At 47.8% G+C, this 14,471-nt stretch overlaps 1 protein-coding gene across 1 annotated transcript in view; it reads left to right on the top strand.

Moving 5' to 3' along the window:
* The window catches only part of TBX5 (T-box transcription factor 5), a 37,810-nt gene extending 26,028 nt beyond the window's left edge, over positions 1-11,782 (top strand). Inside the window, exons 7-8 of the mRNA XM_042805307.1 lie at positions 2,180-2,406; positions 10,731-11,782. Coding sequence (XP_042661241.1) covers positions 2,180-2,406; positions 10,731-11,314 — 811 coding nt within the window. The 3' untranslated portion in view covers positions 11,315-11,782. The remainder of the gene's footprint in view (positions 1-2,179; positions 2,407-10,730) is intronic.
* Positions 11,783-14,471: the final 2,689 nt, after the last annotated feature.

The raw sequence follows: 14,471 nt of genomic DNA, 5'->3' as shown, positions 1-14,471 counted from the left end.
ATGGGGATGGATTCTTAGTGTTTGCGTGGTTCTTTGCACAGCGAGGGTCTGATGTTGATGGGGTCCCTGTGAGTTACCATGAGAATTTACCACAGGAAATCCCCATACGGATCTAATCCTATGTCCCAAAGAGACATCCAGTTCTTCCCCCACTGAAGCAGGGAGAAAGTGTGAAAACATTCATCTCTGCATCCTCCAAAAAAGCCACAGAGAACATGATGTGACATCACGCCATGGTATGTCCCTCCTTCTCCTCCACCGTAGCTTAGAGGCTCTGTCATTTCTTGGGAGATTGGGTGGTGGTGGTGGTGGTGGGGCTGAGGAAGAAGGAACCAGACAATCCATGCAGCATCATCTCATTAGGGAGGAAAGCTAAGGACAAGGTCCATGTGTCATCACCTCCCTGTAGATTGTCTCCTTGGAAAGGAAAAATGGTGGGGATGTGGCTTTGGGGTGTCATGCTGGTACGATTTCCATGAGGATCACCGGGTGAAGCTGGATTACGACAGGAGCAGGCAGCTCAAAAGCCTGACCTGGTAGGGTTGGGAAATCCCCTAGGACCCAGAAGATTTGAAGGTCATTCATGAGGTTTGAAGGCTACAGCGCTTGACCTTCCTGAAAAGCCACCAAAGCTGCCCTCCAGCAAGAGCTCCTGGAGTGGAAATGTTAATGCTGGGTGTCCACAGGCAAAGAGGTCCTCTGAAGCCCATCACATACCCTGGCATCCCTTACTGTCTTGTGTAACTGAGGGATAAGTCTTTGCTTCCTCCCAGTCCATCTCTCTTGTTCCTCATGTGCAGGCTGGACTTCAGTCCTGGGAAAGCCAGCCCAACTGGGTGGAAAGCCATGTTCCTGCTGGCCCTGCAGGGAGGAGCTGCTGGGCTTACAGGGGAAGAAACCCCACCTTTGGAACAGGCTCTCTTTGGCAAGCCACCAGTGCCCAGGGTTTGGAAAGCTTTTGTGGCACAATAAGAGACACATTTATTTGGTTTTGAGCTCCTGGGTGAGTTTTCCCTCCGTTACAGTTTGGTTGCTGATGTTTCTGGCAGCCACCACAGCAGTGGCTTGGATGAAAGCTCCCTGTTGTGAGTAGGTTTATATAATTGGTATTGTTAAATTTTGTAAGTTCTGAGTTGCTACAGTAATAGGTTCTCTCTAAGGGGTGTAACTGGAGATTCAGGGCTCCTCCTCCAGATGATCCTGTTGATGGGATTTAAGGATCTGTCCTTTCTCCAGCACAGTGATTTTGGGCACGTGTGTAGGGCACCTCAAAGCCAGCTTGATCCAATGGCTATAGCCTCAAAGAAGAAAGCTTGTGCTGGAATCTGGGCTCTGGTTTGTGGCTGCTCTGAGACACCCTACTCAACTTCAGTTCTCCCCCCTGCAGAGCAGGAATAATCTTGTCCAGCCATATTGCTGATGTGCTTGAAGAAATGTCTCCAGAACATACTGTAGGGTCTTGTAGGAGAGGGGATTTCTAGCCAGTGCTGGCAAAGCATCCCTACTTCAAACCAGATTTCAGAGCAAGGGAACAAACTAGACTTTCCACTAGTGCTCACCCTCCCAGCCTGGCTCCACTGGGGTGTGTGGCTCTGGTGTGTGTCAGGTCTTGGGGGTTTATTTATTTCTCTTTTCTGAGCACTCTGGAGTGAAGCTTGTTCTCTGGTTCAGGGATCCCCCATCCAGGACAACCAGGCTGGCACACCCTGGGGAAAAGGAATGGAGATAACTAGCATAAGAGGAAAAAAGTAGACCTAGATATTTAATCCAAGTCAGCTTGACAGAAATGAGGTGCATGTGCATATCCACATATGCAATATAAATAATATATCATTTATAAATGCTATCATAATACATAAATATAAATCTTGTGTATGTCACTATAACTGCATATATCTACATATGAGTGTAAAATAGCAATTGTGGTGGAAGAAACATGAATCTAAGGAGACAGACACTAAAATGAAGGTGAAATGCAAGAGTGCTGCATGGATAAAGTGTGACAGGGCTGCAGTATCCTGGGAGGGATGTCTCTATTTTCCTAAAAGTCTAAACAAACACCATGACACTAATGTGCTGCTTTCATTTATTAATCCATTAACCTACTTATTAATTGATTGCTTTTATGTCTTTTTTTTTTTTTTTTTTTTTTCCCCTGTTGTTGTTTCTTTGCTTTTAGTAAAGAGTACCCGGTTGTTCCCAGGAGCACAGTGAGACAAAAAGTGTCCTCGAATCACAGCCCCTTCAGTGGTGAGACCAGGGTCCTTTCTGCTTCCTCCAACCTGGGCTCCCAGTATCAGTGTGAGAACGGGGTGTCGAGCACCTCCCAGGACCTGCTACCGCCTGCCAACCCCTACCCGATCTCCCAGGAGCACAGCCAGATCTACCACTGCACCAAGAGAAAAGGTCAGACCTCAGCTGCTCCCCACTCGGTGCTTTCTCCTTCCTGACGTGACTGCCAGCATTGTTTTCTGATGTTTCCCCTTGCCCACAGTCTGGACAGCCCCAGCCTGCTTTATGGTGACACTTGAGGACGAGCAAGGGATGAGGGTTCTGTGCCACAGGCCCCAGGATGGGCTGGGAAACTCCTCTCACCGATGTTTGCCTAACCCCCCATCTCTGCTGCTGGGCTGGGGGTGAGCTGTTTGGAGGGGTAGCAGTGCCTTTCACCCACGTTGAATCCACATTCAGTAAGATAGCTGGTGCCGGAGATAAAGATGACTTATCTCTCTCCATAGCCCTTCAGACAGGGTTAATCTCCAAGTGGAGATACCTTGACAGCTTGGATTTTGCAGTTTTCAACTAAGAGTCTCACAGCTGGGAGACAGTTGTCTGTCTGCAGAAAGCAATTCCACTTAAATGCTCGGTCTAATGAATGGGGCGTGGGATTGAAAATCATGATATCCATGTTCGTTCGCCTCTGGTGCGACTGACCTGCTCTGACAGAGCTTGAGGGATCAAACTGTGAGGGTTTTACACTGACTGCTCAGCTCGTCCTGGCGTGAAGAGCCCCAGTCCCGTGGTATCGCTGGGATAATTGTTCTCAGGCAGGAGCGAGTGGTTTGCAGTCTCTCCCAAAGCAATGGGAATGTTTAGATGCAGAAACACTTGCAGGACTGAGATAGCAAAAGCCTCAGATCAGCTCCACCCCAGACACTCAGAAGAAAATAAGGAATTTCTAGGGCTGAATGCAACCCTGTGGTGTGGGCAGGAGATGGTTACTGCCTATCCCTGTCCCCCTTTCTCAGGATTTAGTTTACATTGCGTGGGAAAAGTTAACAGGAGTCAGCATGCACCGTGGCATTTGAATGCACTGAGTTCTCCAGCCTGGTAGCTTCTTCCCACAGCAGATCCCTTCCTGCTTCCCTGCACGGTCCTATCAGTCAGCCACATGTCATTATTTTTAGTAACATCACCTCTGGGGCGCTGGGATGTGCAGTATAGACACACAGTCGAAGGTAGCGGATGCTGGGAGGTGCTGGCAGATGAGGTGGGACGGCAGTGGAAATCTCTTTCACATCCTCGGTGAATTCCCTGAATGTTGTAACATCACGTGTGTTGTGTACCAGTATATATGCAAAACAGAAAAAGTGGAGAAATCGTACTATTTTCCTGAGACTGAGCTAAACAGTGGAAAACAGAGGCATCATTTTCTGACCCCTCCAGCTGACCAGGCAGCTCTCGTGCTCATATAGAGTGTATCAAACCTGTGATTGGAAATGGTGATGCAAGACTTGAGCTAGCTGTAATGTAGGGAATATGGAGTTGATGTGGCCTCCCAGAGTGTCCCCCAAGGTCAGAGGTGGGGTGTGTGGCCCTTGCTACCCCTGTGCTGGTGTGGCACTCTGGGTACGAGGTGCTGGGGCACAACAGGGTTGCTGCCAAGCCCCGAAGTTGGTGATGGAAAGGCAGATCCAGTTCGCCCTTGGAGTCCCTCAGCCTGTGATCCATCCTCGGTGCTCCTTTGCCCTGGGAGCTGAGCTTTCACCGTTCTTCTTCCCCTCTGCAAAAACTAACCAAAACAAGCTGGCCCAAATGGCAACAAACCCTTCGGACAATCTCCAACTGCTGCGTGTCCCCGTACCACAGGGCAATTCATCATTCGCCTCCACATTGTAATGTGATAAGGAATCAACAGAGGTTTCCTTCCAGTTTTGGGATTCCTGCTAAGTGGTGTCTCCATGGGTGGTTTCCCTCAATCCCCCAATTATCTCACTTCCTCTTATTGTCACAAAAGAGACGACTATCTGCCCTGTAATAAGCTCCCCGGCCCCTTTTGGCCTGCGTGGCCCTTGCAGGAGACTGGCAAAGCGAGTCCTTGTCTGTACGGCTGATGGCCCCTCATTATCTCTACGATGGCTTGAGTGGCACAAGCAGTTAAGGGCCTTTTATCAAAGTCACCAAATGCTTTAATCAAAGAGAAGCAATGTCCTGTCCGATACCACCGGCTTCTTCCGTGAAGCTGTACATCTCAGGAGCCTGAGTCTCTGCTTTCCTCGCTGTGCCTTTTTCCCCCTCCCCATGCATCTAGTAAATCGAAAACAGTCACCAGGGCTTAAAGAAAAGAAACACAAAGTTAATGGAAAACAGAGAGCCAACATAAGCTGCCAAGCAGCTCTTTCCAAAGTGAAATTAATTAAAAAAAAAAAGTCACTAGAGATGAGCAATTCTGTTCAGATAAATCAGAACGTGATCCAAGATTTCATCTCAAACTCAGACTGAGCATGGCACTTTCTTCTAGCACTGAGCAAGGATCTTTATTGATCTTGGGAAAATCTTAACTATAATATTCCTCTTTTATTCATTTTCCAGCCTCTTCTTTCTAAGTGTAGTATTAAGCTTTCCCTCACAGCTGTCCTGCTTTCCTACCTTCCTGCATAACTTTTAACAAGCCTCACCATCTAAAAAAATATGAAAGCAAGAGCGTGTTTGCTACTATTGCACCTCTATCCATTTTCTGGACTGGAAGTTTTATTGATTTCATTGGATCATCAACTCCCCAAACATTGACTCCTTCAGTCAGTTTAGGATTTATCTCAAGCAGATTATTTCCTTTTTGCAAGGTTGTGGTTACGGATAAGTGCTCGCAGGGGCAGAGGACGATTCAACAGGGTTTGAGACCAGCTGGTGCCTGTATCTTCTGCAGCAAATACCACCACTGTTTTCCAAGATAGTCTCTCAGATATGGCTCCTTCCAGCTTTGACATCTCATGGTGTTTCTCTGTATCCTTTTTAATGAGGAGGTCAAGTCTTGGGTTAGGCTCAGTTAAGAATAGGACTGTATTTGAGCAACTCAGAGGCACTTTATTCAAATTCTACTTCCTTGGTGACCTAAGACAGAGATTTAGCTCTGTGGTTGACAGTGTTGTTCTTAGCTGTCAAGTCAAGATGGATTCGCTCTGGAGATCTGATATGGAGTTGCATTAGGGGAGAGCAGCAGGGCTGGGAAGGGATGTTATCTCTGAAGGCTCCTCTGTTTCAGGAAGGTGATGCTCTTCTGGGTGAGGAAGGAAGGAAGGAAGGACACATCCCAGAGCCCCAAATCTGGCAATTCCTGGTGTGCAGGTGGGAGTGCAGGGTTGCGGCATCGGGGATGACCCCAGTGTGGTGCAATGGGGGTTGCTGCTCCAGGCACCTTGTGAACATGCTGAGTGATGGGGAATGGCAGTCCTCCAGGCGAGAATCATCTTGTGTTGTATCCCAGCTCCATGCTGAGATTGCTTATGGCATTTCACAAAGTCACTGGTCTTGAGAGGATGGATTAACTCCAATCCCGTATCCTACCAAGGAGTGGCCTCCATTCCTGATGTGGGTTTTTAGGCTGCAACAGAGACCAGTTCAAGTTTTGCCTTTTTTCTAGTTGTTCTCCACCTCTCTCCCTCTCATTGTTGTGCTTGGAGAAGCCCAAAAGAACTTACCAGCAGGCAGCTTGCTTTCTGTCTTTCATTTGAGCCCCACATCCCAATTAGTGTATTGGGGCTTGTTTTCCCTTGTGTTATCCTCTCCCTCAGACTTCCTGTGAACTAAAAAGACATCCCTCTAAACCTCCGCTCCCTCCCAGCCTTACACAATCTCAACCACTTGGCAGATTTCTGGGATGCTTGTGATGCTGAACAGGAGGCGACTGGAACAGCCTCTCCCTGGGGAGGTTATAAAATTTGTCATGTTGGCACCCTGAGGGAGAAGAGGGACGTGGCAGAATCCACTGGCTCCAACCAGCGAGGACTGTATCCTTCAGCCACCTAGCTTGGACATGACCCTGACCATGGGGAAGAATAGATCTTTCATCTCCTTCCTGCTCTGATGAGGTCGGTGGAGATACGGCAATGCCTTTCCTCCTTCTCCTCAAGAACAGGCACTGGTAGAGTGGATGGACCTCTTAGTTGACTGAACTCATTTCTCCCTCATCCCATGCAGCTTTCCTTTCACTCAAAGAATCTGTAGGACAATAATCAGGTATGGGATGTCTTCTTGGAGGACATGCTGCTTGTCCTGCTGATGTTAGGAGATGCAATGAGTTGGCCAAGGCATGGGCCATGCTGCAGCTGGAGGTGTTTGCAGCTTGGGTAGACGCAGTGGAGCCCAGGGAAAGGTGGCTGCTGGGGCACGGAGGGTGAAGATGAGCCTGCCTGACAGGTGGGGAGATATTCAGGGGTCTGGGGTGCACCCAGCTTTTGCTGTGCAGCCACATTGCTTGTGACACTGTAGTTTCAGCGGCTTCGTGGAAGCATCCCCCTCTCCCATCAGGAGGTGCCTCCTGTGCCTCTGCAGGCAGTGCTGGCAGCTCGCTGCCTCAGGAAGAGGTTCCAGCTTTTGGTGTTGGATTGTCCCTGCCCCACAACCCTTTCTGTCGTGTTCCCCTGCAATGCGACACAGCCATCTTGCAAATGGTGTGATTGCTGAATTAACTAGGGCGTCTTAGGTTTCATGTTGTAGGATGTACATCTTATTTGCCCGTTAGGGGTGTTCATTTTGCTTGAATCTGCCTTTCTCTCTTCTTCTTTGACAGCCCTTGTCAGTTTTACACACTGGTATTGGCTATTCAGGCTCATGCTAGAAACCAGACTGGATAAAACAGCAGTGCTAGTGATAATCACCCATTGTGTCTCCCTCACAAAGTTGGGATGAACCTACTGTAATGCCCTGGAAGTGTGGATGAGCTTTAAAAACTAAAACAGTTGGGTCCCATTCTTCATTGTCTTCTCTCCTGGGGAGCTGATTGTCATGATTTGGAAGGGAGCTTTCCTGATTTACACCAGGGGAAGAGGAGGGCCCAGTGCACCCTAAAGTCCAGAGATTTTACATGTTTGCATTTCATTCTGGACGGCCCTAATCTTGGAATTGGGAAAATTCCATTTAAAAAGCCATTTGTGTGGTATTTACAACCCAGCTGGAAGTAGTAAATACCGGAAATCTTGGAACTGCTCATGCTCTCGCTCAAGCTCCTTCATTAGATAGATCATCAAATTCCTTGTGAGGGAGCCAGTTTCCACCCCATTCTGCAGGCTCCGTTTTCCTTGGATCCACTTCGGAGCAGCTTCTCCCAAGCGCTGGCAGCTTCCCCTGCTTGGCAGAACCTTTTGCTTTTTGAGGTTTGTGCAGTATCAAGGGGCTGGTCACAAGAGCTGATCGTCACCCTTGGCTTCCAAGAATAGCAACAAAAGCGGAGGGTGCCCAGCACCTCCCAGTGGTGCCCAGCACCTCCTGGGGCTCAGTGGCAACAGGAAAAGGACTATGAAGTGCTGTCAGGGAACCAACATCAAGAATCAAACGCAGAGCAGATCAGAGAGTTATCTGCTATATCCTGCTAATGCTGATGCTGAGGAGGTAAGAGGACCTTCAAGGATTAAGGCCTTGAGATGGACTGTCCAGGCTCCAGAGCAGGTAGGGATGAATTTAAACTCCAGCCTTCAGCATTGTCTGAGAGTTCTGTTTGATTTGTCCTCCTTTTGCAATTCTCTTACTTGAAGATGTCCCTTTTCCACCCCAGATCTGCTCCACACACCGTAGGGATGCATTTCACCTGCTGTGTGCTGGCTCTGGTCTCCTCTGTGAGGAGCGGTGGGACAACACCAGATCAGAGTAGAGAGCCTGGACCAGTGTAAATTCATTAGCTGGCACCCGCTGAGGATTTCTGGTCTGCATCACCCCATCTGAAGATGAAGATGGACTGTTCTCTTCCCTCTCCAGCACTTTGAGGTTACATAGATGGGAAAATCATCAGGAACTGGGGCCAGAGGGCAGGCAGAAGCTGTTAGAGTAGGCTGTAATCCTTCGCTAAGGACTATGTTCTCTTTGGAGAGGGATGGGGTGTCCTTACACATCTTAAAATCTGGAGTGATGGTGCCCTTTCCACATACAACAATGGTGAGCCTGGCTCTACAGAGGCCAGCAGAGCGATCGCGAGAACTTACAGAAGAGGTGGCACCTATAGGGTTTCCATTGAAATCCTGTTTTTTGTTTTTCTCTCTTCACCTGTGTTGAATTCTGGAAGTGGATCCGTAACGCTGCAGCTCTGTTTGGTTGGGCTGTGGCAGGCAGCAAAATGTCTGGGCTAAATGGGAAAATTAGCAACCTCAGGTTGTAAGTCAGGCACATTTTTTACACAACGGAAAAACAGAGTTTGAGTGTTTTCTGTTGTATATCTTAAAAAAAAATAAAGTAAACAATCAAACCCCAAGCCAATGATTTCTAATGCCAGAAGAGTAATGCGGTTTAATGCTGAAAACTTTATTAGTAGAACAATGCTTCATTTTACAAGACATTGTTTTTCCACCCTAGTGTTCTTATTACTCAGTGGTGGGTTAGGGATCCAAAACTTTAAGGCTGTCTGTAAAAGCTAGAGCTCAGGCTGTTCTTCCAGATGTACCTCCTGTCATAGACACATGTTCAGGCGGGAGCTTAGGCCCGTGCTTCCAGTTTTTGTCTTTCAGGGTACTACATCCTCTCCACCGTTTCTATATAAAAAGAACCTGATCAGGATTAAGGAGAGCGATACACTTTTGCACCTATTTGCTTACTGTTTCAGGTCTTTTAAAGAGGTAATTGCATTGCTCACTTATCCCATTCTACTTTCTGTCCTGATTTAAGAGAAAGCACAGGAGGAAGATAACTTGATTATCAGGGCTCCGCATTGCTGGGACTAAGGAGTCAGGTTTTGCTTTTGTCAGGAAGAATGCATGAAATGGGAGTGTGGCTTTCCAGCTGAATTTACAGGCAGCTGCTATTACAAAGCCAAAAGACACCAAAGGGGAAAGTCCGCACGGTGCGTACCTCAGTACCTGATGTTTTCTGGGGTTGTCAGGCCAAGAAGACAAACAGCAGTGCTTGTTCCAGCTGGACTTGATAGACACCTGAGTGGGAGTAAATGGGCTATTTTACAAGCAGAACGGGTGCAGCTTCCAGGAGAAAGCACGTGGCTGTTTATAGCAGTAAGGGTATGTGTATGTGCATGTTTACAAGAAACAAAAGGTGCTTGCACTGCCCATCTGCACCTCCTGAAGGTGAGACATGGGCACCCACGTTGGAGCAGCCCAGCAGCAACACCAGTGTCTTTGCAAATGCCTTAGTCCTCTTTTCTGTAGAACTGTGGTTTTTTTTTTTCCCTTTGTATTTTGGGGATGAAAAAAATTACAGCTCCAAACGTGTTGGTTGAGAAAAATTTAAAAAGGGTCATTTCTTGCAGTATTCTTTCAAATTTTACCCCTGTTGAAAAGGTGCAGACAAGAAGGCATTAAGTGAAGTGGGATGGTTTTTCTGCCCGCACCAGAAATCTTGTTCTTGAAGCAGCAGCAAAGTGAATCCTGGTCAGAACAAGCTCCCTTTCCCTTGCCTCGCTGTCCTTAAAATCTCTTGATGAAGTGCTCGTCCCTGGGAACTTTGCCATCCATTCCAGCAGAGCTGGATTTCATCTGATGACCCTGTGAATGAATAAATAAGTGCATATTCATTTATTCATTTTGCTTCACCCTAGAGATTTCACCTAAATTGTTTATCTCCTTCCCTCTGTTGGCCTGGGATGCTGCAGGAAACAAAGGGCTCTGCAAGCTGCGCCTTGTTGTTTTTAGCTGTGAAATTTACTTTTCTTTTTTGCTACACTTGGCTCCAGCACACAGCCCTGTGTGGATTTATGTGCCCAGCTCCCTTGGCACAACTGAAGACCAGGGCTGTAAAACTCCAAATCTGATTGTCTCAACTGTGCCATCGCTGATGCTCTCCTGGGGGGATTTTTATTGTGATCTCCATTTTTGTCTCATTTGTCACAAAAATATATCATAAAGGCTTTTGGTTAACAGCATCAGCTCTGGGCCTCTCGGTTGAGAGTGGGGACCTCTGTTAGGTGCACTGTATCCGCAGGCAGATGTTACTTCTGCTGGCAGCAAAAAGGAGATGAGGAGCTTGGTGGTGTGGGGGTGTGCATGGGTTATCACCAAGCAAGCTAAGCCTCAGGATCCCCCCAGCAACTTCTAGCCTTGATTTTCCTCCCAGAGCTCCCAGCTACTCCCTTCCCCAGTCCAGCAGACAGGGCCAAGTGCAAGCCTTGGTTTCAGCAGGATTGATTCAGATCAATTCCAAGGAAGAGATCTGGATTTATGCTGACTTAACTGAGAGAAGTGTCAGGATTAGCTCTGTGCAGGCTGCGTCCCTGCTAAAAGGACGATTGTGGAGAGGGAGGTTCAGCCGAGGGCACAGTACTGTTGGTTGCTACCAGGAGTTTTCTCTCCCAACAGATGAGGAATGTTCCACCACCGAGCATCCCTACAAGAAGCCCTACATGGAAACTTCTCCGGCAGAAGAGGATCCTTTCTACAGGTCCAGTTACCCCCAGCAGCAGGGACTGAACACTTCATACAGGACTGAATCAGCCCAGCGCCAAGCATGTATGTATGCCAGCTCCGCCCCCCCCACGGACCCCGTGCCCAGCCTAGAAGACATCAGCTGTAACACGTGGCCGAGCGTGCCATCCTACAGCAGTTGTACAGTGTCTGCCATGCAGCCGATGGACAGGTTACCCTACCAGCATTTCTCTGCCCACTTCACCTCGGGGCCGCTGATGCCCCGGCTCAGCAGTGTGGCCAACCATACCTCCCCCCAAATAGGAGATACCCATAGCATGTTTCAGCACCAAACCTCGGTTTCTCACCAACCCATCGTCCGGCAGTGTGGACCTCAAACTGGCATCCAGTCCCCCCCCAGCAGCTTACAGCCTGCAGAGTTCCTGTATTCCCACGGCGTGCCTCGAACCCTCTCGCCCCACCAGTACCACTCGGTCCACGGTGTGGGCATGGTGCCAGAGTGGAGTGAGAACAGCTAACGAGGCGGTCAGGAAAGTGCAAGAGCATTAGCCATGGGGGAAAGGAAAAAAAAAAAAAAAGAAAAAAAAGGGAAAAGGAAAAAAAAAAATACCCTGTCGATAATAAAAGCGAGAGTATTTCGCAAGACTCCTTTAACTGAATGTTCACCGATAGCACTCGAGAGGGACGGACACTGATTGAAACCACAGATGAAATGGTCATCGGCCTCCGTGTGACTTTCCTCCCCCCCCTTTTTTCTTTTGTTTCAAAAGAAAAATCGTCAGATTGGCACACTTCTCCCCTGCCACGGTCCCCACCCAGTTTGTGTTGCTGCCACCGCCAGCCCTCTGCCCTTGTCCCCCCCCCCCTCTGCCCTCCTGCTCTTTTTGTTCTCCAAGGGACACCAAACTCCTGCTGCCTTTCTCAACACGGTCAGAGTGCTTGAACGAAAACAACTAGGATGTTTCTTTTTTTGTGGTGTTGATGTTGACAATGTTATATAATAAATAATAATATATATATATTTTCTTCCAATTTTCTCAGAAAAAGACACCGGCCCTTTTAACCAAGGGTGAATTTTGGAGTGGTGTTTCTTTTTTTTTTTTTTTTTTTTTTTCTTCTCATTAGTATTATCATTGTTACTTTTCAACAGAAAGAGGTTTTACAAACCCACAAATAAGAAAAGCAGGTACCTACCTCGCCCAGACATTGTACCATGGGTGAAATCACTGCCTGCAGGGTGCTGTGTTTCCTTACAAACGCCCCAAAACACATCTCTGCAGGAACAAGGCCCATAAACTCATCTCCTTTCCCACTTGTGTGTAATTCTCTCGCTCTTCTTTCCTTCTCATCTCCCAGTCTTTCCCAGTCCACCAGCTGTCTCTGATGGAAGTGTGGGGTATCTCTCAAACTTGAAAACAGCCACAGCTTGTCTGCTGCCGAATTTTTACCGGCATGCGGAAAGCGAGGCTCTGGGCCAGCTGCGAGGGGGGGAAAGAGGGGGGAGAGGATGCAGACAGCGAAAGGAAAAAGCTTGCTCATAAAAATGATGATGACGCTTGTTTGCAATCCTGGACTTGAATTTTATCGTGTGTTCTTTTTCTTCCTATCAAAAAAAAAAAAAAAAAAAAGAAAAAGGGATACTGGTCTGGGTATGTTAAGTGAAATATTAAGTAAATGTTTTTGAAAGGAGCAGAAAATGATCATGAGAGGCTGGGAGTGGGGGAGGCAAAAAGAGAAGAAAAAGCAACTGTGTGTAAGTAAACATGTCTACTGCCGAATTTTTCAGGTGTAGAATTTCCTGGTACTATTTATTTATACATGACAGTTCAAATAACTCATAGTATGTTACAAAGCCAGCAAAGCAGCTGATTCAAAGGGGTTAAAATTTTTATTGAAATGGAAGTTTGCTTTTTTTTCTTTTTTTTTTTTTTCTCTTCAAGCTGTGCACACTATATAATTTACATATATTTTTAATTAAAAGTAATTCTAATTAACAAAAGAGGCATACCTGTGTGTCAGCAACTGAGAATGTGGGTGTGAATGCGTGGGAATACTGGTATGTGTGTGGGAGGGATTATAGACAGGTATCCGAAGCCATGTAGCTAAGAAGAAAAAAATTATCCCTACCTAGCTACGCTTTCCTATTCTTGTGTGCCAATTTATGTCTAATAAATACCATATGCTCTCAATGGCAAGGGACCTGGCCACCTATTTTTATTTTTTTTTTGTTGTTTAGGGGTGGTTTTTTTCAGTTCTTTCTGCTCGATGCTCATAAGTTTGATTTTCATTTATTTCTGATGTGCTGCAGGAGGCACAGCGTCCCAACGGGGAAGGCTGTGATGGGCTGAGCTTGAGACTGCTGTGCCTGGGGCTGTGTTTGTCTGCTACAGAACTCCTGGGTCCCCCCAGGTCCTTCTCACCCAACCCATCCCCAGGGGACGTGCTCTCCTGGGGTCCCTTTCCTGGAGAGGCAGATTTAGAAGCGCCCTTGGGAATCCCGGTGGGTGCTGGGGTGGCACCGAGAAGCCCTCGTGGAGGTGGAGCTGCCCCTTGTTCCTGCGTAGATGGGGTTGGTGGGGGGCATCTGGCCCAGGGGAGGTGTGGGGCCGCGTCCCAGCCTCGGTGAAGGAGGGGAGGATGCTGGATGCTTCGCGGATTGGAAACAAGGTGGGGAGAACAGCTTCGGAGAAACAAAGAGATCGCATCCCAGAAGCCCAGCAGGAAGGTGTCTGGCCGGTGAGCCAGGGCCACCCCAGGGAGCAGCACGGCCAGGTCCTGGGAGCGAAGCGAGGGGGTGTCCCCAGCCTGTCCCACCCGCGGCAGCTCACCCGGTGCGCCAGAGACCCAGGGACACCTTGTAAAGGGACAGAAAGTGAGTAGGATTATCAGAGCCCCTTCACAGGTGACGGGCCCACCTAGGTGTCCCATGGCAGGTGGGACCTGGGGGATGGTGTCTGCTGGGGCTGTCCCAGCGCTGGCTACGATACTTCCTATGGCTGTCTCTGCTTTTTCTGCCTTCTACTTTCAACAACTGGGTTAAACACAGTCAAAATGCAAGGCCGTGCTACCCTGGGAGCTCGCTCTGGGTATCAGCCACATTTGCAGGCAGAAGGAGATGTAGGAATCATGTAACCCTTCTGTGGGCATGGCTGGGACCTCGGGTTATACCCAAAGCCGTTTGTCTTTGTGGAGCCACCACCAGGGAATTATTCAAATGTTGCAGTGCTCAGTAAATCACATGCTGTTCCTCTAGAATACGCAGTTGTCCAAGATTAATGACTGAGTAAATTGCATCTTGAGTTAAGGAATAAAAAATTACACTGTATTTAGCTGTCAGTTACATTGTACTTTCCAGGCTTCGTTATCCCACTGCTAATCATGTAATTGTCTTAACACTATATGGTAATTTACATGCAATTAAACAGCCAGTGGTTACTCTGTAAGTAAAAAGGTCTTACCAGAAATGTGTGCCATGCATCTCAAAGAGTATTAAGGAAACTAAACCCGCATGGTAAATTATTTCTCAAGCTTTGGAAGGAAAGCCTCAAGCTTTCAACTTGACTAGTTTTCTCTGAGTTCCTTGCATTATTTTTTTGGCTCTTCGGGGAAATGCCGAGACTCTTTGGTGGAGTCTGGAATGCCACGGTGGGCTCTGATCGCTGGGTTTTGGCTGCT

The sequence above is a fragment of the Tyto alba genome, unplaced genomic scaffold, assembly GCF_018691265.1.
Source record: "Tyto alba isolate M040663 unplaced genomic scaffold, T.alba_DEE_v4.0 Super-Scaffold_44, whole genome shotgun sequence".
Lineage (NCBI taxonomy): Eukaryota > Metazoa > Chordata > Aves > Strigiformes > Tytonidae > Tyto > Tyto alba.
This window is presented reverse-complemented; position numbering and strand designations above follow the sequence as displayed.